Raw genomic sequence first — 25,769 nt, 5'->3', positions numbered from 1 at the left:
GTCAAGTGGTATCTCTAGCTGCATTAGGGAATGCGCATATATTGGTTGAATTTTGTACATTCTCTTACCTTCATGCATAATTCCCAGCTTACACTCATCTTAACATTTATATGTATTTTTAATGTGTTGGTATCTGTAATTATTTGTTAATTTAATTAAAGTAATCCACATACACAAAGTTCTCCCTCCCACCTCGACAGCAGTGCTGGCTACCATAATGAGGGTTTGTTAACAAGTTTGTTTAAAAGATTGCAGTCCCCCTGCTGCATCTCCCCCTGCAATGAAAAATCAGTCATACAAATCTGATGATTAAATTGAGAACTTTAACTAAATTCTGAACCTAGATTAAATAACCCACTTCCCTTCCTGTTTGCTTTCACCATAGTGACTGTGGGGCTCAAAAGTTTATTTTGCCACTTTTGAGCCACTGCTATTTTGTCTTATCCATTTTTTGTGTCCTCTTTGAAGGCCACATCACGGCTACGAGAAAGGGGTTGTGATGGCTGTTTGGCTGGAATCGAGGTCCAGCAACTCTTCTGCTCCCAGAGTGTGGCAATTCCTGAGCACCAGCTAAAAGAATTGAACTTGAAAATAGACAGTGCTTTGCAGGTTAGTTATATCTTTATATCACCATTTAGGTGAGTATGGAATAAAATATGTAGGACAGTCTGAGGACTTAAGTAGGGTTGCTGCTGAGCAAGTCCTTTTTAATGAGAGCTTCTGTGCCAACAGCAGAGACTGCTGACATTCTGGAAGCTTTAGCTGCCCCCTCAGTTAAGGGAGGGTGTGATTGATCATGGGGAAGATGTTATTTTCTCTTTTAGGTTAGCAAGGTTTTGTGATGATATTGGGTGGTGGTTGTTTTAAATTCAGGTATGTGATGCATTAAACATATATCTATTTAATATCAGGCATATAAAGCTGCATTGGAAAGTTTGGGTCACTGTGAATATGCGATGAAGGCTGGCTTCCACTTGAACCCAAAATCTATTGAAGCCAGTTTGCAGGTAAACACCCCCCCAATCTTCTTCCAGCAAAGATGTTTACTGTAGATAAAGCTGAATTGCTTGCATATGGATTTCTCCCTCACACATTGCTTTGGTGTTCTGTCTCTAAAGGGCTGTTGCAGTGATGCTGAAGCCCAGCAGACTGGCCGGAGACAGACCCCTTCTCAACCCATTCAGTGTGAGCTCCCCACAGTTCCTGTTCAGATAGGTGCCCACTTCCTAAAAGGAATATCCTTTAATGAGTCGGCGGCAGATAACCTGAAGCTCAAAACGGTAAGTACCCCAAATCTGTATCAAACCCAGTAATATTTTCTTTGTTGGTAGCAAGCTCCGTGTTGCTAGATATGCAAAGCAAGCATTTTAAACCTTGTCCCACTTTAGCAAGTTTATTCAGTAAATATTTAGTGTTTTGGTATTTAAAAGATACTGGATTGCAAGCGAAACTGTGTTCCAAAAGCTAATGGTCACATTCAGCCAATTGTAGCCCTTCTGGCTGAAGGGACTAACAGCCCCGGTGATGCATCTTTTCTGCTTTGTGTCTTGTTTCCTTAAAGCTTACTGGTAGCATTCTCCAAAAGTTAGAGGCAGTTTTCTTAAATGCTCCTCCTTCCCCTCCACATGCTGGCTTGTTTTGTGTACAGTGGTACCTCTGGTTGCGAACGGGATCCATTCCGGAGGCCCGTTCGCAACATGAAAAGAGCGCAACCCGCAGCGCTTCTGTGCATGCGCATGATGTCATTTTGCGTTTCTGTGCACGCGTGAGCGGCGAAACCCAGAAGTAGCCCTTTCCAGTACTTCCGGGTCGCTGCTGGATTTAACCTGAAAGAACGTAACCTGAAGCGGACATAACATGAGGTATGACTGTATACATGTTGACTCTGCTTGTCATGAAGTGCCTCCTCACTTCTCTCTGAAGAGGTGAAGAGAGACAGAAGACAGATCCTCACATATGGCCACAACCAAGAGCAAAGTCTCTCCTTGCAAAGTTCTAAGCTGCTGTAACTATGATGATGATGTTGGCACAGTCTTGCTGCACTGGAGTTACCTGTTCCAGAGCATCTAGTTCTTTGTCAGCCACATTTTTTTGCAGTGTATGGAATGGATTGGCCTGGTTTAGTATGGAAAGAAATCGGCCACAGCTCAGTGGCTTGAAAAAAGGGAACTGTGATTCATGATAGAGGATTTGGGCCACTATTTGGTGCAAGAGGTTTCCTGCAAAGATATGTTTTGAACCTTCAGCATGGTGAATTGTTTTATAAAAAGTTAGCTTCAGATAGGATTGTCCTAATTTTGTATCTTTTGCATCACGTCTGGGTAATTTTAATTTTTTTTTTTTTACTATCATTTTATCCCTCTTTTCAGACAGTTGTCTTCCAAAATGACTTATATTGGTTTTAAAAACAGCTGGGATATCTTATTGGGCTTACAAAGGCACACTCAATGGAAGGGAAGGGAAGAGATAGTGTAGGAGGGAGGCCAGTTCTTTAAGGCCAGAAGGAAGTGGGTGAGCTATTTATAATCCAGCTGGGGCCAGGATGACCTTCCCTTGTTCTTCTTCTCTCTCAGTTGGTGACTCTTGTTCCTTTGGCCGATGGTTGGGACCAGAGTGTCCTTTCCAGTTGCTTCTGCAGTCCCAGGACAATTGGCAGCGGGACCCAAATATTCTGTCTGGCAGGGAGGAGGACACAAACTTTTTCTCCGCACTGGATGAGACCAGGCTACTCTCCCCCTTATAATGATGTCCTTTCTGGGAGTTGCAGAGAAGCAACCTCCCAAGGGCCTAGGCCAATAGCAGTGGCCAGAGTGTGTTGCCTTCAACTCTGAAATTCTTGAGCAAGCTGGTAGTTGGGTTAAGACTTTATTTGGTTCTAATATGAAGTTTTAAAAATACACATACATATTTTAACACTGTGAACATCTAAGCTTCCATTCTCCAATATACGGCACATACCATGCATATTAGAAAATCCATGCATCCAATGAAGTGGACAATAATCCATGAAAGCCTATTCTATAATTTAAAAAAAAAATGTTTTAGAGTGCCACAGCACTCTTTGTAATAATAGATCTGATAACCCCAGCCTCTCTTCTTCAGCAGCCTTCCCTTTATTATCATTCCACATAATCTCATGCTACTTCTAATAAGCCATTGGAACCCCAGCCCTGGTTGCTGTGTGTTTCCTCCTGAATTCAGGGAATCTACACAGATATAGTATGAAACAGAGACATCACCATTGGAATGAGGGTGCTGATGACCCTGGAAACAGCAGGCACGGGGGGAAGTGTTGGGCTAGAACCATCATAATTTGAACACTGATTTAAGTAATAACTGCAGTCATCAGTATTTATGTAAGGTGTTTATATATGGCTTAATTACCAAAGTGCCTGCATGCATGGTGGGGGGAGTGGGGAAAGGGTATCATGACTTGCTTGCTTCCTGCATAGCAATCTCGTTTTGTGTTCTTGTTTATGCAGCACACGATGATACAACTAATTAAAGAAGCTGGCTGCCATAATGGAGTGACCCCAAGGGATGACTCTCCTGTGACTGAAGTGCTGAACCAAGTTTGCCCTTCTACATGGCGGGGCGCATGTAAGACGGCTGTACAGTTGTTGTTTGGCCAAGCTGGGCTGGTAAGTAGCCATGAGTGCACAGTATTGATTTTAGAATACTTAAATCGTTCTTTACAGCTCCAAGGATATCTCAGGGCAGCTTCCAAAATATTTGCCCAATATAATCTCGTTCAAGCATAATTTAAGAAACAAAATAGTGTGTTTATCGATTTGGTGCCAAGATTCTTCAGGCAGTCTTTCCTGCCCTCATCCTTGGTCTTCTCTGGTGCTGCCAGGTAGTGAGTCTGCTTTGGTACTCTGAGGCAAGGCAGTCGGGTCAAGCACCTGGAGCTCACTCAGCCCATTATGGTGAGGGGGCATGTCTCCTTTGCTGGCAGCAGGTAGTTGCAAGGCGGCAGCTCCCACTGAGGACCTATAGAGCCATGTAATGGTACTGAGCAGTTGGAGCATACTCAGCTCATGGATGGAAACCATCTTCCTTGGCTAGCGGTTTCCAGGCAGAAGGTCTTCTGAGGCAAAAGAGTCAGGCTGAACAGCTATGTGAGGAGAGTAAAAAGAAGGGGACAGCTGACATGCGACAAATATAATTTAGTTCTGAAAAACATATGGGTCATCATCTATATGTTGGAACCTGTTGCTGATGGTTGCAGTGTAGAGTGCTTCGTTTTGTATGCCAGTCAGTCACCTGTGTCCTTTTCCAGGATACCCCATTCCATACCCCCTCCTTCCCCATCTGCTTTCTTCCTCCTAACAGTCAGTATCCCATGGCCACTGAGCACAACCAACTCATGTTGGGCGTTTTTCATCCCCATCCCCAATAGGCTTTTGTACCTCTACAAACCTTGGGGTTTGCCCCAGCCTACTGATTCCTTCCTCTTGTGCATGGATGGTGCAGATTTGGCTCCATACGGATCCACACTCAATATTTGTATATAAGATGATGCTATTAATTGACCAGCTTCTCCGTGATCCCTTTTGTTTTGGGGAATTTATATTTATTTATATATCACACGAATCACTATCTCCATCTACCTTATCGCACAAGATCCTTGACTCCAATGAATAAGAGGCATTGCAAGGTTTGGGTAGTTTTTCTTTGTCTGCTCAGTCTCAAAGTAACTCTGGTCACTGTAACCAAGAGCTGAGTTGTTGTAGTAACTGGAGTGTTAGGTTTAGATTCAGGGAGGAAATGCCACTCAGAGCTCCTTGGAGGAAGGTATAAGCAATAAAACAAGTGTTTGAGATTTGAAATTGTTGCCTTTATGTAGAAGAAAATGAGAAGTACCAGTGCTTAGTTGAAAAGAAGGAATAAGTGCAAGTAGGGCCTTAGTTGTAGTAGCGGGGGTAAGGGGTGGTTTGCCTCCAGGGGTACCAAGCCAAGAAAGTTAGCTGCTTCACCTGCAGAAATCACTGCAGTGTGTTCTTTTGCTGTCTTTCTGAGAAGAAATCCATGTTGATGGGAAGTCGAGGAATTGGCCCCCCAAATAGTGCTGCTGCTGCTGCTGCTGCTATTTTATGGTCTTGTACTGTGCAACAATTATGATTTCTTTTAAACTGGAATTTTCCATTTTGAAAACACTGCCTGTGCAGACTCTTAAGAAATCTGCTCTTGCCATCAGTCTTCTCATTCACATTTTTGATATGTGATGTTGGCCCAAGTCATGTGATAATGTGACTAGAGCAGGGACTTCAATTAGATGGACAGAAACTGCCACAGACTCCTCTTTTTTGCTGGATAGAAGCAGTGATATCTGCATGTTTATGTTCTACTTGCATTGCTTCTAATTTGGTGTACCGATGAGACATTATCTTCCGTTGTTTAGATTGTCCTCTAGGTGGGTGTTATGGAGGAAACATCTGTAAAGCCAGAACAATGGAAGTCGGGAGTCATTTCCCAGGCTGGGCGTGAGAAATGGCTGTACTGTGAGATTAGCTTGTTTAGATAAATGAAACACAAGGAGTTGGTAACGTGCTTCCTCATCCGTTGAAATGCTGTTGGCATATACTACAATGCCACTTAGAAATCCTGAATATTGAGTGGTATATAACTACCTGAAAATATGGAAAATAAATACCACTGATATATACACTCCCACAATTGAACTTTAAGATCTCAAGGCTTCATTGGGTATGGAGGAGAGCCTTTAAATGTATGGGCATTGTGCAGGCAGTGTTTCCACTAAATCATAGGATAGGACTTCTGAACTCGGCATTTCTCTGTTGTTCTTTATGAGGCCTCAGTGTCTCCCTGTCCTATGCTGATAGCAAGGAAGCTGTTCCTTTTTATAACATTCCAAATTTTGCAGCACCTTAACTATCCAGATAGAATGCAGGATAATCTTATTGTGAAAACTTGTTTTATAATCATAGGTAGTAAATTGAGAGGGTAGAACTATAAAATGGTTTACTAGATATCAAGTAGTTGCAGCTTCCCAAAAGGAGGACAAAAGGAAAGGCCCAGATCATGTGCAGCTGAAAAATCTTTAAATAAGCCTTCCTCTTTTTAGTTAACAGTGGCCTTTTCAGATGTTACACTGTAGGATTTATCAGAGTAAATGTGAAACGATTCTTCTACACCCACGCACCCCGATTAAAATTCCCTACACGTGCCCCTCTTGCTTGCCTAGTGGTTGAATGCAGTAGACTGATGTCCAGCCCCTGTAGCAGTGGGGTGGTGCTTTCGCTAGTTTTAGGGAGTGACGTCTTACTCTATCGCTTACTGCTTTTTTCTTCTTGAATAGGTCGTTGTGGATACAGCACAGATTGAAAACAAAGAAGCATATGCACCACAAATCAGTTTAGAAGGTTCCAGAATTGTGGTTCAAGTCCCATCAACATGGTAATTATGACTTACTACTTCGGAAAACTCAGGCAAGCTTTAAATAAACAAATAAATAGGGACATTAATTTTTGGAATGAAAGTGAGTGTTGTTGACAGGAGATTTGTTATTAAAAATTGTTTCCTTAGGTGCCTGAAAGAAGATCCTGCAACAATGTCTCTGCTGCAGAGAAGCCTGGATCCAGAGAAGACTTTGGGACTAGTGGATGTGCTTTATACTGCAGTGTTTGACTTAAATCGTTGGAAGGAGGGAAGGTAGGTATGATTTGTGCTGCACTCTTACCACATAAGGGTTATGCACAGATGATGCCTCATTCAGGAACACTCGGTCACATGTGACAAGAGAAGATGGCAATGACAAGTTTCAGCCAAGGCTACTAGGTCTTAATGTTGAAGGCTAAGTAGTGGGAATGTACTGGTAGCAGTACCTGGGCATGGCTGGGCATCTGCTGAAGCCCCACTGCCTCAAGGGGACTGAGCTGGGCCACCTCGCAGCCTCAGTGGGTAGATAGGAAGCTGCCATTTTTGACATTCACACAATTTCCCAGAGTGACATATTGTTGGGCATTGTGGGAACAAAAAAAAAAAAGAGAGAAGCAGATTGCATGGCTGCTGCCTGCCACCACTGATAAGGCTGCAAAGGGGAGGCCTTGTGAGATTGAGATGGCACCAGGAACAGGATGGCACTTCACCAGAGGTATTGACCTTACTTGTGAGTATAGAGCAAATCTGCTGCAAAACTTTGTAATGGTGAAATGCTGCTTCTTGTTAGTATGTGCTCACAAAAAGCAGCTATAATGTGAGCAGGCCAGAGCAAACCTGAGAAATTTGCCTTGTTATTATACTGAGTAGGGCAAAGATGAGTAAGCATAGTGCAGTTCTCTTTCCTTTTTAAAGGATAATCCCCTGACCTTCTCTTTTTCAAAGGAAGGAAGGCAGATCAGGGGAATTGGAAAATTTAGGCTGATCAGTGGCTGGAAATAGGTTCCATCAGATTGCCAAATAAATTATAAGCACCTGGAGAAAAATGAGGTCAGTCTATACCTAGATGTGTTTAAGCTCAGATCTTAAGACCTGACCACCAGCGTGTAGTGAGTTCAGTGGACTTTGATGCAAGCTCTTTATGTAATTGAGAAATGTGGCCTGTAAAATAATTGGTGAGACTAGATACACAACTTGCTTGAAAGGCAACATCCAGTCATAAACTGGAAAGAGGCAATGTTAAACACAATTAATTACATAAAATACTGAAGGTTACACAAAAAAATGAAAAATTGGGAGATACTGCTATTTTTAGGATAACCTGATTGCTAGTACTCTAGCAGAATACACTGATCTCCAACAACATATAGTAACATTTTTCACCAGATGCACCTTTTAAGATTACCACCTCTCTAGCCTTCAGTCCTAGGCTGAGGCATAGCTCAATACCCAGTGATACCAAATGTCCAACAACAGGCCTAAATACCTTATCCAGACAGTTATCAGTAAAACAGGAAAGTCTGGCGGCCATGTAAGAGAAAACAGTATTTTATTTACCACCAGACTTTACAAACTTCAGCAACAATAGCAAACGCTTTGCCATTTTTAAAAAAACACAATTCTCTAAAACGATGGAGCAGGATAATGGGGCAAGCACTGCTTGTCTTGCTCCCTTCTGCTTCTGTTAAATTCCTTCACCACCATCTTGCCCACAAAGCCATCTTTGACTAAACATTTGCTTCTCTTTGCCACCCTATTCTTGATCGCCCATCACCTCTCATAATGTTGAATCCAAGCAAGCAACACCCTCTCCCAATAGAAAACTGAGGGAACTCCCCTCTCCAAGCAACAACCTTTGCTGGGAACTAATCAAAAACATAATAATCTCACCCCTATGCACAGGGGAGCTGCCTGTATTCCCTGCTGTTGCCTCACCTCCTTTACCTCACGTGACTATAGACCCAGCAGGCTGGGTGGCTGATGTGTCCTCCTGGCATGGATGGAAGTTGAGCACTGAGCATGCTGCATTGTTTAAACAAAACATTTTCTCAGTTTACTTGGCTGTGTTGTGCTGTTTTCATTGGTAGGTCCATGTTCAGAAGTAGCACTGGGCGATATATCAATATATCGCCCAGGACGGGTATTGGGGGCCGGCGGGGGATCGCAATGACATCTTCACTCAGCGGTATATTGCTGGTGAAAGTCACTGTTTTTGAGTCCCTCTGCCTGCAGTGCCCAGTGCACTGAGGAAGAAACAAACTAGCCGGGAGCTGGAGGCAGAGGGACTCAAGCGGTGGCAGTTTCACCAGCGATATACCACTGGTGAAACTTCCATTGCACTCTGCCCTGGCAGAGGGAGAAACAAGCTGCACTGGTGAGTAGAAGCGGGATCAGGGCTGCTCAGCTGGGAAGCCTGCCCTTTCCATGCTCCTGCTACCGTCTGACTGCCTTGTCTGGGAGGGTGTGCTGCATCTTTCCTCCCAGAAAAACAAAGCCCACCCTTCCGGTAGAAGGCAGCCAGGTGGCAGAGGGGCTCTTTGATGCTACTGGCAGGCCCAGCACTCTCCAGCAGCCCCTTTCCACAAGGCGTGAATAGGATGGCTTTGCGCCCTATTCATGGTAGGTCACCTGCCCCCATGCCACCAAAAACAGTCTGGCCAAGGAGCCCCAAGGTCCTTGCTGCTGTAGCGGGAGTGGCAGGGACACCGGGGCTGGCTCCGCTGGGGGCAGGTGCCCTCCCACCCCCAGCAGAGCCTGGCCAAGGAACCCCGGGCCCCCTGCTGGTTGTGTGTGAGCGGTGCGGACTCAGGGCTCGCTCAGCCAGTTGCAGGAGCCTTTCCGCTCCCCGCCACCACCCCCCGGCTCAGCAGCAGACCATGGCCAGCTGTATTGGCCACAGCCTGCAAGGTGCTAAGGTGAAAGCGCCTCAGCTCCCATGGTGACAGCTGCAGCAGTTTCATCCAACACCTCACAGGCTGGGGCCAATGCAGCTTTTTACAACATCACGGTTTATCGCCAAACCTTGATGTTTGGCTGGCGATATACTGCGATTTTGAGAACCCAACAACGCCCAGCCCTATTCAGAAGCTTAATATTACCCGGACAGATTTATAGTGGTTCATTTCTTGAGGCAACATTTATTTATTTCTTCAAGTATATATAATCCACACTTGTATAACAAGGCAGGATACAACATACAAGAGTACAGTAAGGTTAGTAAAAACATAATTAAGATCAATAAATACTTAACACTCTTACATATTATGGTGAAAAAACTAAGTTATGGGGCAGCTCACACATATCAATAATAAATAAATATTGGACTGTCTAATCCACAGTTTTGTGAAAGCTTTGATTTTTCCTTAGCTTGGTTAACCTTTTATACTGGAGGTTGCCACATCTGGCTCACAAAGTTTTTTGAGCCTCCCCTCAGATTTGTCTTTTTTTTTTTAATGACTGCTGCTATGGGTCCCCCTGCTGTAATGCCATGATGCCAAAACTTTGTTTTGGCATCTTCTAAGATCCCAAATTTTCCATTTCAAAAAAATAAACATTTTTTCCTACATTACCACTTCCATAGGTCCCCTGGTTTGATACAGTGGGTAGTATTCAACTAAGTTTTACTCACAGTAGACCCATGGAAATTAATGAGGTCCATTATTTTCAGTACGTCTAAGCTGAGTACAACTTACTTGAACGCCACCCAATGATGCCCTCAAAGACCCCCACTACCTCTATGTCAATTTTTTTTCAAAAAAGTTATTGATGATGATGTTGTTGCTGCTTTTTAAAATAATAATAATAATAATAATAATAATAATAATAATAATAATAATATTTAATGACTGCTTCCATAGGTACCCCACTGTGATGTCAAACGGTTTTTTGTTGGGTCCCCCTGCTAAAATTTGTCATTTTAAAAATCATCTTACTGGCCACTCTTGCAGGTCCTGCTGTGATTTTGTAATATCAAAGGTTTTGTGACCTTTTTCAAAAAACAGAATGACTCCTTTGTTCACTCCCACTTTGATAAACAGACCTCGGGGTGTTGACCATGGGTCAGTGCAACTCCCAACTCAAAAATGGTTAGGCACCCCTGTTTTATACATCATCATACTTTTCAATACCTCCAGATTGCATGCCTTAGTCCTAATTACTGTAAAGTTGTTTTGAAGTTGGTGAATGTTGCTTTTTTTGCCTGAAATAGAGGGTTCTTTTTGTTAAACAGAGAGCAGGCTTTGCCGTGTATTCAGATCCAGCTTCAGCGTGAGATCTGTGACTTCGGGGGTCACATTGACTTACCATCTGGAAATGGAAGCAAATCAACGGGTGGATTGCAAAGGACTTTCTCGAAGCTGACTTCACGATTTACAAAGAAAACATCCTGTTCCAGTTCAAGCAGCAGTGGAAGTTACTCCATTCCTAGTACACCTTCCAAAAACCTTTTCATAGCTAACAACTCAGAGGATAAAGCAAAAATGCCCAACAATATGGATGCCCGATTGCAGAGTATTCTGAACATTGGTAACTTCCCCAGGGCTGTTGAGTCGGCCCAGGCAACGGCACAGAGTGGAAGCCATCAGGTTGTTAATGGGTTCCTCCTTGACAGGCGTAATGGCAGCAAAGCAGATGACAGCAAGGATGCCAAAGGCATGAATTTACCAACCGACCAAGAAATGCAGGAGGTCATAGATTTCCTCTCTGGTTTCAACATGGGCAAGTCCCAGCAGACCTCTCCACTGGTGAAAAGAAGAAACTCGGTTGCATCGTCTTCGGCAGCAGCAGAGCAGAAGCCAGCCACCGTGCCACAGCAGTCCCAGTCTTCGTCTCACACGCCTTTGCACCATCTCCAGCAAGGGTTGCCACAGCAACAGCAGCAGCAGCAGCCACAAAAGCCCCAGCAGCAGCAGCAGCAACAGCAGCAAATGCATTACTATCAGCACCTGCTGCAGCCCATTGGGTCCCAGCAGCAGCAGCAGCGTCCACCTGGCAAGTGGCCAACCAATTCCAGCCAGCCGTCAGCCCAGACTGTTGGTCCAGGGTTGTCTCATATGCCTCAGTGGAGCAGTCATCCCTTTCCTGATCTGAGCTCTGACCTGTATAGTTTGGGTCTTGTGAACAGTTACATGGACAATGTGATGTCGGAGATGCTGGGGCAGAAGCAGCAAGGACCTAGAAACAACACGTGGCCAAACCGCGACCAAAGTGATGGAATCTTTGGGATGTTGGGAGAGTTTCTACCTTTTGATCCTGCAGGTGTGTGCATGTTAAGTAAATGCAACCTTCTACTACCACATGCTCATTGAGTAATGTGTTTGAATGTGTTGAATGCTGCCCATCTGTAGACACAAACCATTTGTGTCTTCTGCAGGTGATGGGAAAGATTATAGGATTACAAGAGCAAAAACAACAGCAGGGGTACTTTTAAAAAAAGTCTTCCAAATATTGGGTGAGGAGAGATAGTTTTTGAGGGCAGTAATTTTTGAAAATGTCAACTTACTGATAATCTTACTGTTTTATTATTTTTGTAAGTTTTCTACAAACAAGTGGTGTATAAATTTTATGAAATACACAAATGTTAATTTAGTGGGTGGGACCCATGTCCAGATCTTCAAACAGTTGACAAGTCACAAGGAATTTCCCTACTGCATCCTACCCTGACCTCCCAGATGTGTTCTGTGGGGTGGGTAAAAAGGGAAAGTGTGCTCCCTACACCTCTCACTGCCACTTCCTGCCTTCTAGCTCACTTAAATCTGTGGCAACCAATTCCTGTTCCCAAGGTAGCACAATTTAGCCATCCTGCTAGTCAAGTTTTGTTCAACTTAGTAGGACTGAACAGATTTGCCTTGCTGAGGTTTTTCAGAGTATGTTGGGTAGAGGGGGAACATTCCTTTGAACAAAGTCATCTTAACAGCAGGATTTTTGTGCCTCTTAATTTCTTGGATCTGCTTCCTTCAGACATTCTTTAGTCTGTTCCATCTTTATGATGCAGAGCAGTCTCTCTTAGCAATAGTAATGCTAAGCATTGTAATAGCAAAGGCTTTCTTAAATTAGTTTCCCCAAAGGTCTGATGTGCTGCCAAGTTCCATAGCAGTATGATATGTGGAGATGATGGACTTACATATGAATATACATGGGCAGCTTTTTGGCTCCATGTTGTTGGAGACAATGTTGTTGGAGGCAATGACTGACCTGACAGGGGAGCCGAGGTATGGCCTGACTCTTCCTTTGGGTTGTCTCCCTTACTTGTATTCTTCATTTGTTTGATCCTCCTATTGATTTAAGCATACTGAATGGATTTCAGTAGTATTGATCTGTCTTCCTATTTGATGTGCATTCTAAAATAGGATCTAAGCTGATAGATAGATAGATAGATAGATAGATAGATAGATAGATAGATAGATAGCCAGGCACACAGACAGAGCATTTCTTGGGCTTCCTCTGTGCATGATGTCACCACCACCTCTCTACTCTGCTGGTGGCTACAATGTTGGGGGTTTATGTAGCATATTTTGCCTGCCCCCACATAAATCGCTCCCTGGTGAAGTTCTTAATTTTCAGCACTTCAACAGGCATTCCCAACCACTGACTAGCTTCCATTGTGTTTGTATGCATGTGTACACATTCTCATATTCTCTCTGTTTGTCTGTCTGAGGGGTAGATGGCGGATCGTTGCAATGGAAATAGCCAAGTGTGTCAATAGTTGACTGTCAGGTTTCTTTTTTTACTCCCAGTTGGCTCTGATCCAGAGTTTGCTCGTTATGTGGCTGGGGTCAGTCAGGCCATGCAACAAAAAAGGCAAGCACAGCACTTCCGTCGCCCCAGCAACACACGTAGCAACTGGCCTCATCCTGACGACCCGCACAGAACCTGGCCTTTCCCAGAGTATTTCACAGAAGGGTAAGGAGCTATCTGTGGCACCCTTGTGTACCTCCAGCTTTGCAAGCAGCTGTAAAATATAGTAAATTAGGGATTTTTGCTGCATCGGTTACATATCTTGTTTAGACATACCTACCCATATGCTTAGAAAGTTGAGGTAATTTTAATCTGTTTTAGTATTCAAACTTTTTTATGTTTTAAAGTATAGTTGTGAATTTTTCTCAATTTTATTGTTTCAACTTTTTGTAAACCACTTTGAGGGGGTTTTTTTACAATCAAGTAGTGTATAAATTTTAGTGTGTGTATGCGTGACCACTTTGCGTGGTCCCAATTCATATGCAGCTGCCAACACGTGTGCTGCTTTCGTTCCCAGAAGGGGTTGGTGCGGGGGCAGAATGAGCTTACGTGTGCCTTCTGCACACAGTGACCCGGAATGGAACCCCTGTGCAAACAGGGAGTTGCCTGTTTATAATATTTATACTGCAGCTCTTCCAAGTTCAGGACTTCATTTCCATGGTGCATGTTGATATTTTCTGCTTTGGTTCTGAGGCTGTAATGCAAGGGCAGCCAAGGTAGCACCTTTCTGATGTGGTTGGACTCCAGGTCCCATCATTCCTAGCCATTAACTGTGCAGGCTGGAGCTGATGGGAGCTGGAGTCCACAACATCTGCAGGACACCACCTTGGCTGCCGCTGCAGTAATACCAGTTTTAAAGGGTTGTTAAGTGAATATGTACTGGGTCCTTAGAGGGGATATGGATTCCATATGCAGTGCCTGAATAAGCCATGGGATAAATGCTGTAAGATGATGCTGAATTTGTCAGTTTAGTCTTATTTTAGTGTTAGCGTTCATGGAGATTTTTCTTCTTGCCCTATGAAGGTTCAGTAACGTTTAAGAGCAACTAGGGTGGTGAGCCTCCCTGCCACCGCTCACATCTCTACTGTTTGTCTCTTTCTCTTGATTGCTTCCCTGCTCTCATCTCAGGGAGATGGCAAGCAGCTGGTCAGGTACTCAGGGCGACTCTGCCAGCTCCAGTGATGAGACTTCCTCTGCCAATGGAGACAGTCTGTTTTCCATGTTCTCAGGGCCAGATATTGTTGCTGCAGTCAAGCAAAGAAGGTGAGTTGACTTCTTGACAAAGCAGTAGGCAAAATCTTTGGTTTTGCTGGTGGATAAAGATTTTGCCACCTTAACTTGCAAGGGTCAGGCTGTTCCAAAACTTTCCTGTGCCAAGTGTGAGTCACAAGGCCAAGCTAGGTTTGGAAATAAGAAAGAAATCTGAACTACTCTTGGCTGTCTTGCCACCTACATTTTGTTTCTCCTTTAATGTTACCTGAGCTTGCAGTTGTCTCAGCCCTTTGAAAGAAACAAGAAAAGAAACCAGGGCCCAGAGGGTTTGGGGAATATGCTATAATCTTCCATTTCTGGTTGTGGTTCTGACTCCTTTCCCCTTAATTTGTCTTGTGGGATTTATTCCTGCTCATTAGTACATGCCTGCATTGGTGGAAGCTAGGAAAGCCACATGGACGTGCTGCATGTGTTAAGTCTCTGCTATAGTGACAGGCGTGCTTTTTAAAAAATTATTATTATTATTATTATTATTATTATTATTATTATTATAGAAATGAATAATAATAGACATGTGGCAAACAGGTGTTTGAAAATGCAAATGTGGATTGGCTGTGGCTCCCTCTTGAGCACACCCAGCAGCAAGAACCAGATTTGTGGCTGTGAAATAACCATGAAGCTATTAAAAGTGCCCAGTGACAGAAAAGAGGATCCACAATTGAAAGTCCAGTTAATCAGTCCTGCTGATTGAAGAACAAGAAAGCTGATGTCGAATAGAGAAGGCAGACTTCTCTCAACAAGGCCAATGTCACACAGTTTTGACAACAGCATGCCTGGCGTTGAGTCCATGTTCATAAATACTATTCCTCTGAAAACCAAATGCTGCTGAGGCAGAGCTGCTACTGCCAAGGGAGGTTTGTAGCCTTGGTGTCCTGCTTGAAGGCTTCCCCAAGGCATAAGCCAAGCTATTCTTAGGGACAAGAACCCTGTGGTCCCTAATGAATAGTGATTGTGACCATCCTATGGCTATTTGGTCCACAGTTTTTATTGGCTGCAGTATGGCCTAGCTGCTGCTGTGCCATAGACTTCTATCTGCCTTGTTGGCTAGGTGTCTGAAAGTTTACTTTAATCCATAAACCTTTAATTGCCATGAAAGTAGCGAGTTAGATGCAAAGGCCCTTAGTACAGGTGTACTTCAGTTGTAAGACTCCTATTGCCCTCTATTTTGACCATGGAAATACAGCATAAAGTGTTGTCAGAACTGAAGAATATTTTCTCATTTAAGACCCTGCCATGACACTAACCAACCATTTTCTCTCATTGGATAACACAGGAAACACAGCAGTGGGGAGCAAGACCCGAGCACACTTCCTTCCCCACCACTCCTTTCTACAGTGGATGATCATAGTCAGGCAAGTATCAGGCTGTATAGTGCCTCTTTTTGGGTGGCTAATGGTGGAGGGGGCCTCTTTGATGGGATTCCAGGTGGCTTTTCTTTTAAAAAAAACCCCTCAGTAAAAATGTTGCCTGAATTCAGCCCAGTTTTAAATAGTCAATTTCACTATACTTCCAGATTTTAAGGCCAGCAAAACTGCACTGCTTCATTTTTTATTATAGACAACTGAATATGCTCCATGGAATTTATTGGTGACTCCAAAATGTTTCACTTTTACTTTGATCTTATGGGGTGTAGATCCATTGGAGATGCATTTCCCACTCCCCTTCTCTGAAAGCCAGATAATATATTGGGCTGCTGGGAGAACTTCCCAGGTGAACGGTATTGCTCTGTGTGGTGATTGATGTAGGAGGGCTTTGACCTCAACAGGCTGCCAAGCAACATGGCTAGGTGGCTCTTCCTCCTAGGTGGCTAGGCTAGGTGGCTCTTCCTCCTTCCCAAAGGAGTGCTTTTGGAGTGTTGCAGAAATGGCAAAGAGGTGGCACTAACTGCAATAATAGTCCAAGTTCTAACCAGGGTAGGAGGAGGAACTGTGGGAGAGTTTCTTCTTCATTGCTCCCCTTCCATCGGTAAGAGACAAGAATATTGGCTCTTCCTGTTCCTGTATTCTGTGGCTTTAGTGCTCTCTAGGGAAGGCACTAGAGGTGGGGCTATGAGTGGACCCCTTATGTGTGCTGTTGGTCCAGGACGTAGTGGTTTACATGGGACAGAGTTAAACTGCTCCAGTGGGCAAGATTTCTGTAGATGCCCCAGGAGTTCAAGTCATCAGTGGGACAGGTTACCTTGCACTCTGATAATGTTTCTGTGTGACTGTCATTCACTCGTTTGGAAGAAAGTGGTATACTAAGGAACATTTGCAGCAGGGCCAGAAATGGTTCCTGGCAGTGGATGTGCAGGAAGAAAGCTCAGATGTTGTCATTGGTCTCTTGCAGGACAACAAAACCAAAACCTGGCCTCCGAAAGCTCCTTGGCAGCACACACTGCCCAGTCAAAACATGTCTTTGTACCAGATGAGTAGCCCTGCCAGCCAGTGGAATGACACCATGCAGATCCTGCAGTCACCCGTTTGGTCCACAGCCAACGATTGCACACCATCAACAGGGATTTCCTCCACTTTTGCCTATGCGCAGCAGCAGCAGCAGCAATCGCCGCCGCCGCCCTCTCAGCACAAACCGATGAATAAGGGCTTTAAACCTTTTCCAGTCAAGCACGAACGCAGGCCATCTTACATGCATCAGTACTGACGGCTTTTTCTAGCAAGAAATGCCGCAGAGGACCAAAGTCTTTGATGTGACAAACATTTGCTTTGTTTTACAGTTGTGCGGTGGTGGCTGTCTCTTCTGGTGGTTCTGTGGAGTGACAGCTTCTAGTGGTGATTCTCTCTCTCTCTGTAGAGTGCTGAGCAAATGGTGCCAAGGTGTTACATGTACACACAACAGCCCTAAACTGTGATGCTTTCAAAGCGTATATGGACTACCCTGCTAACAAACTGCTACATTATTACCACAGAAAACACTGTATTTTATAGCTATTTTTTCATATAGATTTATAGTTACCATTTCTTGCTAAAACAAATTTGAGTACATTTTTAAGCAAATCTAGCAGTTTTGCTCAACACTCCTTTTCTTTAGATTTCTAATTGACAAGGTAAAAAGTCTTCACTCCGGTGACATCGGCTGCTGTAGCTTTTTTAATGCATCAGTTGTTAACGTGCCACACAAGCTCCTGGTCACAACAGTGGTGCACAGACAACTGCAAAAAGCTTTTTCCAGTTATTTGCTTCATGCAAAGATAGCTGGAACCACTCCAGCCCAGGTAACTTGTGACATAACTTAATGGGCACAATCCACCTGTAACCTGAGCTCAAGATCCATAAAGTAGTTTTGGGTGGATTGTGTTCATCTGTGGCTGACACTACATTAGAATACACAATTTGATACTTTTACATTTGGCCAAAGGCATTATCCATACAGTGCTCCTTAAATGTATGAAAGAATAGTTAAGACTACTTGCAAATATTTAAAGTCTTATTTCAATGCTAGACTTAGTGTGTAAAAACATGAGCTGGCTCAGAAGAGAGAGAACTTAAAAACACTATTTTTTGTAGTGCTAACGATTAAAGTAACTACTTTCAGTCAATATGTGCCATTAAATAAATGAACCTGTGGAATTAGGAAATAACCTTCCAACCAAAGTGGATCTGGGGGAATGACTGGTGCTTAAATTGAAAAAAAATGGTAAATATGTATAGTTATCCCATTGTATATTAATTGAGGTGAGAGAAGTCTTTATAAAAACCTATTTAAATTTTCATATTTCATCTTTGAAAGAGTAATTATAAACCACAATATTTTCTGGTATAAAGGTTTTTGACAGTATTAATATTATTTTTATATTTTCTTAAGTCATATCATTCTAATACATTGACAAGTAAAATGGGTTATTAGTTATAAATGCATATAGTTTTTTGATGAAGATAAAAGCACATTTAAGTTCCCATTTTCTACAAACGAAGTACATGTGTATATTAAAGATACCAAATTATATATAAATATATATAAATAAAATACACAACACTAAACGTTGGGGTGGGCAGAGTCGAGGAACCCCTCCCCCGCCTTCTGCTTGTGTGGTGATGGGCCATCTTGGCAGGCCCAGAATGTTACTATTTGTGCTGGTTGAAGATGCCAATGTTGCCTGTATTTATGATGTTGTCACCATGTTTCCTCAAAACCCGCCCTTACCATGTTTACAGAGTTGTTTGCTGTGCATAACTTTAGTCATGTGCTTTGCACAATCAGTGTGGCTTCTGTCTGTAAATTGTTAATGTTTTGTACCTTCTGCTAAAAATGTTGGTGAATTTAACAAGTGGGGGCTTTTTTTGTTTTGCTTTTTTAGTTTCCTGGAGTACACCATTGAAAACTTATATTGGACCCTACGATCTATTGCAGTTGTATGCACCAATGATTTCAGGTCAAAGTACAGATGTTTGTTGCGTTGACGTTCCCTACAGAGCATCTAAACTGCAGTTGCAAATGAGTGGTAAATACAAGCACTGGCAGTTTCTAAAATTGGAGTGAATTGTGGAAATACAGGTGTGTCAGTTTCTGTCTAGTAGGTGCTACATCATCCTCTGCTTCCAATTATGCTGAACACTGGTAATTTTCCCAAGTTGTTTGCACTTGGCAACCAAATGTTGCCATGTGATGTTTCACACTGCCAAGTGCATGGGGTTTGGTGCTTAGTTAACTTACCCTTATTGCAGTACTTCTGTGACTAGCTAATGCTTTGGAACTGGAATTGTACATTTTGTATTTTAATTTTAAAGCTCCTGTAAGTAAAAATAACCTTATTTGCTTTATTAAAGATATACCTTTAATAGTAGGTTATATCTTGTTAAAATAAGGTTTCTGCTGAAGATAATGAGCACCATCAAGCTGCAAGTTAATTTCAGTGGAGCTTTCCTTGCTACCCCCCAAATTACAACATTCACACAAATAGATACGAGCTGAAATACCCCTAGGTCTGTCCCACTTTGAGGATAAGGCATGATTGTGGAATTACTGAAAAGATGGCACATTCACTCTAGATGCAGCTGGATCGCGGTTGGTACATGAGGGTCTTGTGTGTGTGGTGGTAGGGAAATAAAATCCAGTCTTATTGGACAGAGGCAGGCCCCTTGCAAGGAACTGTTGAATCCAGGCCTTGCAAAAGCAGGCACCATCCCTTTGTTTCAGTACTAATACCCAACACTTTATCATCTCTGTGTAGTCTTCCTCAACCTGGTGACTACAGCTTCCAACATCCCTTCTTATTGGCTGTGTTGGCTTGGGCCTATGGGACTTGGAGACCCAAACAGCTGGAACACACCAGGCTGCAGAGGGCTGCTCTGGAGCTTAGAAGAGCCTTGCAGCACGGAAACAAAACCTTGCTCCTAGATGCCTCCAGGGCAGGAACCGAGTGCTCTCCAGCTCTTTTCCCACTACTGCCAAGACAGTATGATAGAGAACACTGTCTAGAGTGGGGGGCGGCGGCGAATCCTCTCATAAAGACTGTTATATTATCTCACTTTTGATCCCTCATTCTTTTACTTATTTACAAAATGAGGCTCTTGTGCCTTAAAACATTGCTGCATTTGTGAAGCTCCCTCTGCTTGACACGCAACTGATTTCTCCCCTCCCTGTGCCATTAAGGATTAAGTACTTGCTTGAATTTCTCACAAGCATGTGAGTTCCAGCCTGCTATCAAAGTGTAACTTTGATAACAGTGATTTTCATTCAGATGCCTCTTTCAGTGTTAACTTACCAAGTATGAAGTCATAGGCAAGGAGCATGTATTCACAATGCCACATGAAACCAAAAGTCCCTTAGCTCCTGCTCTGATGTGGGTGTAGAACTGATGTGGGATCATTTGCAGAGGTCATTGGAAACCTCACCTACACCATTCCAAAATCAATTTTCTTTGTTGAGCTAGCCTTTAGACTTGGTACCTAGGCCAAGCCAGCCTCAGTCCCTAGCATCCTCTATGCTTGCAGCAGGCATGGCCAAACTTGGCCCTCCAGATGTTTTGGGACTACAACTCCCATCATCCCTAGCTAACAGGACCAGTGGTGAGGGATGATGGGAATTGAAGTCATAAAAAATCTGGAGGGCCAAAGTTTGGCCATGCCTGGCTTACAGTCTTAATACTATCGAGTGTAGGGTATTAAACACATGCTATGTGGACTCATTTTCTGAATGGAAATGTATCTGGATTCCTAACCCAAGCTTTACTACCTAGCAGACATTGTGTATATTGTCTATAGGTCTCGCCCAGCCTGTCTCCAGATGTTTTGGACTAGAACTCTCAACTCCAGCCAGCTCACATGGGCTGGCTGGGACTGATAGGATGGCATTCAGTTGAAAGGCTGCCCCCTAGGCATTGGTAGCTAGTGTGCTTGGTACCAGAACTATAGCTGGTCCCATAATGCAACAGCACAAGTGGTAAGGGACAGGAATATAGATGTTTGCAAGAACAGCTGTCTATAGTGTGGCAAAGCTTTTTCAGATGTCGGACCTGGAGCAGGAAGGATAAGTCTCTGCTTCAGGAAGGAAATTTTTGACCAGCATTGATGAGTATCTAGAACTCCTGTTGACACTTTGAAGTCTCACTGCCTCATTCAAGGCTTGATATGGGCACTCTATATCCTCAAAACCTATCCAATCTGTCCTGTGTAGCATCTTGTACTGATGTTTCACTTAAGTATGTGGGCATCTATAGCACTTAAGTTCCATACCATGTAAGCAGTAAATGTCTTACCTCGCCAACTATTCTGTTCATTTAAGTCTTCGCTTTCTACCATCTTTCTGCCCTTGTTCTCATCCAAATTTAACAGGCTTAACAGACTTGCGACAAATAGTTTTGGTTTTATTATTAGAAAATTCATGATTCAAAATGGCAGAATGTTATTTGATCCCACTGCCTTAACTAGTCAGGTACTATTGTCTTCTTGCCTCACTCTGCTTTAGAACAGGTCTGATTGCCCAGCTACAATACAGCCTGGGGTAACTCACTGCATTATCAGGTGCAATCGATGTGAATTTAGCAGCAGTTCCAGAAAGTAATGTTTAAAGTTAGAAAGAACATTGAAAATGTATGTTTTAAGTTACAATACCTGGATCTGCTCCACTTGCAGGATACCAAATGATATGGAATTGCTGAAGAGTGCATTCATTCTAGATGCAGCTGTTGTATGGCTGTATCCTACAGCTGTGCTGCAAAGAACTGCACAGCTGCCATGGACAGCCTCCCAGGGCCCCGGGGCCAGTGGCAGAGGCTAGAGAATGCCTTCCTTCATCTCGGAGAGGATTAACAGGTGCTTTGCCTCTGGCTCGAGTGTGTTGTGTAGTGGCCTTCATTGTAAGTTGGGAGTAAAAACAATTTCTAACATGAAAACCCTTTGTATCAATATGCTGTCATTTGTTACCATAGACTGGAAACATAACTTAGAAACTTTTAGTTAATAAGCATGGTTGGGGGAGAGCTCCCATTTTATACTACTCCTGGTCCAGGAGGGCAGGGGTCCATTCCACCAGCAGTGCAAATGTAGTAGGAGAGGCTTTGCACCACCAGCTTCAGTGATAGAACAAGCTGCTGTTACTACTTCACATCAACTCACCATGTTCCTTTTACATTGTATAGCTTTAGGTTTTTTTCTTTTATAAAAGGAGAGAAATCCCCCATGCCAACAGTCCTCTTTTACAATTAAGTGTGCTCTGGCAGCAGCTACTTTGCCTAGTCAGGGGAGATAGCTGGGGCTACAGCAAACAAGGAAAGTAGTTTTAAGCAATAATAAAAGGGAGCTATAAACTGAGCAAGCAAACTCTGGGTGTTTCTGACAGTAAGCTGTTTTGAGAGTGGAATAGACTCCCTCAGGAGGTTGTGGGCTCTCCTTCCTTGGACGTTTTAAAGCAGAGGTTGGATGACCATCTGTCAGGGATGCTTTAGTTGAGATTCCTGCATTGCAGGGGGTTGGACTTGATGACCCTTGAGGTCCCTTCCAACTCTACAATTCTATGATTCTAAGTGAAAAGCAGCAATGCACCAGCTCCTCTGCATTCCAAAGCAGCTGTGGTGCTCTTTCGTCACTCATTCATAAAGTGTTATTACTGAGGCAAGCTTACCCAACCTGCAGCCTTTCAGACAGTTTGAACTTCAGCTCCATGAACCCTGCATAGCACAGATATATTGTCTGGAGCCAATGAGTTTTAGTCCAAAACACCTGGAGGGCATTGGCTGGGGAAAACAACTCATGCTAAGCTACGAAACCAGCTATCCTTTCCCTAAGAATCCATGGGAAAAAACTCAGTTCACTGCCTAGAATCTTTCAGTAAGTACTAGCAAGAAACTTTTAAAACATTGCTAGAACGTTAGCAGTCCAGGAGGGAAAGAAAATAATATTTCATAAAAGCACACTGAGAACTATGGAGATACGGATTGATCTGAAAATATTAAGTGGTTCAAAACAGCCAGTTGAAATATCTTTTATTTTTTCCTCTACTGCATGTATGTATCAGGATCAATATGGTTTTTACTACAGAAAAGGAATACACATTAAAGTAATCAAAGCTTAGCAGTACCCTTTACGAGTGATAATGTTTAATTCCATACAAATAAGAGGCAAAAGGAGGTGTTTTGTCAGTAGGCATGTGACAATTCTCTCTTGCAAGCACTAACAGGTAACTGCATACACCACCACATTGTTATAATCTCTTGCTCTTTTCACCATATCCGGAATAAGATTTTAATGTAAAAATGTTAAGTACCCCTTCTTTACCAACCTTCTTCATGGGTCAGTGGGGTAGAATGTAATGTCACGTGGAGAACTGATGCTCTGAGGCAATGGCAAACGTTGATAATAATACCCATCAACCTTGACCTTTTAAGCAGTGACATTGTAGCTGAAGGAATATGCAGTGCACTATGTCATTTTTCCTTTTGCACCCAAGGTGGGAGGTAAAGCAAATGGCATTTACTAGTTGATGGCAAAGAGGATGAAATGAAGGCAGGAATGTGTTCTGTTAAGCACAATTCAGCTGGCTTTCCATCAGGTGCTGGATTTATTCCTCTCCTTTAAAGAGGAGGGGACTAATGGATCTTCCAGATTCACTCCCCATTTCCTTCAAGGATTCACAAGTGTGCCAAGGAGCACAGTATCAGTCTGCAACAGTCTTCCCTGCATTTGGAGAGGGAGATGCATCTGCAATAGTAGCTAAATAAATCAGGTTTCTGTGCAGTGTGTGCTGGTGTCTGTAACAGAGAAACAGAAGAATGAGATTCCTTAGGGCAACTGAAATAATAGAATTGCTCTGGCAGCCACCATATAAGTGACAGTAGGATTTAGGTCTCTATTTTGCTCACTTTATACTTGAGAAAGCAGGGGGAAGGGAAGAGTTGTTAATTAATATGAAGCCAATAATATTTTTGAATCCTCTTAGCTACTTTCCCCTGTTCCTGATAGTATCTTATTTTTAAATTGAAGGAAATGTGTTTTTTTTTAAATACTAATTAAGTCAATGTTTTGTTGTCGTTTAGTTGTGTCCGACTCTTCGTGACCCCATGGACCAGAGCATGCCAGGCACTCCTGTCTTCCACTGCCTCCCGCAGTTTGGTCAAACTCATGTTGGTAGCTTCGAGAACACTGTCCATGTTTAATGATCACTTAATTCCTGCAAAGGCATAGATGAGTGGGCAATGATGCACACTGGAGCACATCATTCTAACTTTACATTCACACTGATGAAGTCTGAACTAGCAGTGTCTAACCAGGGAAGATCTTGGGGTTGTGGTACACAGCTCTATAAAATCATCAAGCTTGTGCAGTGGCAGCAAAAGGGGGAAATGTTAGGGATTATTAGAAAAAAAATTAAAAATAAAACAGCCACTATTACAATGGCCTTTCAGAAGTCTATGGCTGCCAAGAAGAAGGGGTTGGTACATCTGTAAGTTATTTACTCCCACATTAAATTCAGCAAAATAAACAAGATTTTCATTAATGCCCTGCACAGTCTGGTTGTGTTTGACAGACTAATTGCATTTATTTCAGCAACAATGTGCCTGATTTCAATTCTCCTTCACCTCCCCTGTAAATTTACTCAAGACCAATGAGATTTATTCAAACCCACGTCTCACAATGAGGCACGCAAGCTCTCTAAACAATTACTTGATTGTTTGTTTTAATCAAGTAAATACAAAAATGAAGTCCTGAAAAATGCATAATAGGCGACTCTTAGATTGAATTTACTTACTGCACACATTCTTCAGCTCTTCCTTTATTCTGATATTCCACAATACATCGAATCAGCTGGTCATTTTCTTCAAGCAGCTGAAAAGTCACAACAGCATTGGATCAACTGCATATTACTGAAACTTGTTCAAGAACAACTACTTAAAAATTATACTGGATAATTGTAAGGATGCTTTATAGACTGTGCACTCACGATCAAGGAGGCAGTGTGTGGGTGGGTGGTCAGAGGCTTCAAAGGCACCAGGGAACAATTTTAAGAGTATCATGGTGCCCACAGGTGTCCTACTGATGACCCCTGATTTCAGATTATTAAAGTGGTGGATGAAGAATATCTGGTACTAAAAGAATGTCAACTTCAGTCCTCAACTTACAGACTTAAAGGGTGAGTTTTCTTTTTGGTAGCGTTAAGAGTTTACTGTTACTACAAAAGATATAGGATATTCTAGCAGACTATGCTATTCATTTGTTTTAGTCCTCTTTCTGGCGGTGTACCGCTTTTTACTGTACTTGGTTATGGCCTTTCGCTAAGCAGTCATCGAGGAGAGTGAAGGAGCCGACCTGCACAGAGCCAGTGATTTCGACCAACCCTGAGAATGTACAGAGCGCACTGCCCTTCCTAATGCGCAGGCGGATCAGAGTGGGCGTTCCTTGACCAGGCTCGATGACGTCACGCTCAGCTTTTAAGCAGCCCGGACCATCTTCACGCAGCCTGCAAGAGGCGGGGAATGAAATGGCAAAGACACTTCCGGTTCTAACCGACTAACTAACCCAATACAAAGAACCTGGCCAGGAAACCAGAGAGAGAGAGAGAGGAAGGTAGAGCGGCGCTCCGACGCCTCCCGACGTTCTTGCCTTTCCTATGGCGGCGTACGGGAGTTAAAAAGAGGGCTGCGTGAGCGACGCTCCCCTCCGCTCTCTCTATGGCGCCCGTCCCTTTCGCTCACCCGTTGCAACGTCTCTTGGTTCACCTCCGCCTTGCCTCGGAGTTTCTCCGGCACGAAAACCACCGACATGCCAGCGGAGGGAGCGGCAGCAGCGGCTTCTAAGCCTCACCCGAAAAGTGGGTCGCGACGCAAAGGTTGATGGGAGCAAAAGGACAATACTTTGGCACCGATTGGCTGCCCCTGTGCGGCCTCGGAAGCTCCCTTACATGAATGCAGATCATTAAATGTAGAATAG

The 25,769-nt window shown here is 43.3% G+C and overlaps 2 protein-coding genes across 3 annotated transcripts in view; one reads left to right on the top strand and one right to left on the bottom strand.

The window, feature by feature from the left end:
- GARRE1 (granule associated Rac and RHOG effector 1) overlaps positions 1 to 19,189 on the top strand; it is a 56,467-nt gene extending 37,278 nt beyond the window's left edge. For both annotated transcript variants that reach the window (XM_083625069.1, XM_083625070.1), the window contains exons 4-14: positions 469 to 609; positions 912 to 1,007; positions 1,119 to 1,280; positions 3,483 to 3,641; positions 6,323 to 6,420; positions 6,550 to 6,675; positions 10,631 to 11,658; positions 13,137 to 13,302; positions 14,266 to 14,400; positions 15,683 to 15,761; positions 16,738 to 19,189. In XM_083625069.1, the coding sequence (XP_083481195.1) occupies positions 469 to 609; positions 912 to 1,007; positions 1,119 to 1,280; positions 3,483 to 3,641; positions 6,323 to 6,420; positions 6,550 to 6,675; positions 10,631 to 11,658; positions 13,137 to 13,302; positions 14,266 to 14,400; positions 15,683 to 15,761; positions 16,738 to 17,049 (2,502 nt within the window). In that variant the 3' untranslated portion in view covers positions 17,050 to 19,189. The remainder of the gene's footprint in view (positions 1 to 468; positions 610 to 911; positions 1,008 to 1,118; positions 1,281 to 3,482; positions 3,642 to 6,322; positions 6,421 to 6,549; positions 6,676 to 10,630; positions 11,659 to 13,136; positions 13,303 to 14,265; positions 14,401 to 15,682; positions 15,762 to 16,737) is intronic.
- A 3,622-nt stretch (positions 19,190 to 22,811) lies between these two features.
- On the bottom strand, positions 22,812 to 25,696 carry SS18L2 (SS18 like 2). The gene is made up of 3 exons (XM_083625100.1): positions 25,535 to 25,696; positions 24,592 to 24,668; positions 22,812 to 23,593 (listed from the first exon to the last, which is right to left on the bottom strand). The coding sequence occupies exons 1-3, from the start codon at positions 25,601 to 25,603 to the stop codon at positions 23,500 to 23,502; spliced, it is 240 nt and encodes a 79-aa protein (XP_083481226.1). The 5' UTR covers positions 25,604 to 25,696; the 3' UTR covers positions 22,812 to 23,499.
- Positions 25,697 to 25,769: the final 73 nt, after the last annotated feature.

This window comes from Podarcis filfolensis, assembly GCF_964270895.1.
Source record: "Podarcis filfolensis genome assembly, chromosome: 8".
Taxonomy (NCBI): Eukaryota; Metazoa; Chordata; class Lepidosauria; order Squamata; family Lacertidae; genus Podarcis; species Podarcis filfolensis.
This window is presented reverse-complemented; position numbering and strand designations above follow the sequence as displayed.

Bases quoted from the DNA above. Each gene is read 5' to 3' on its own strand.
- SS18L2 (XM_083625100.1), bottom strand. From the start codon at position 25,603: ATGTCGGTGGTTTTCGTGCCGGAGAAACTCCGAGGCAAGGCGGAGGTG. The intron at 24,669-25,534 runs GTGAGCGAAAGG...GTGACTTTTCAG, and splicing joins ACCAAGAGACGTTGCAACGG to CTGCTTGAAGAAAATGACCA. The intron at 23,594-24,591 runs GTAAGTAAATTC...TCTCTGTTACAG, and splicing joins AGAGCTGAAGAATGTGTGCA to ACACCAGCACACACTGCACA.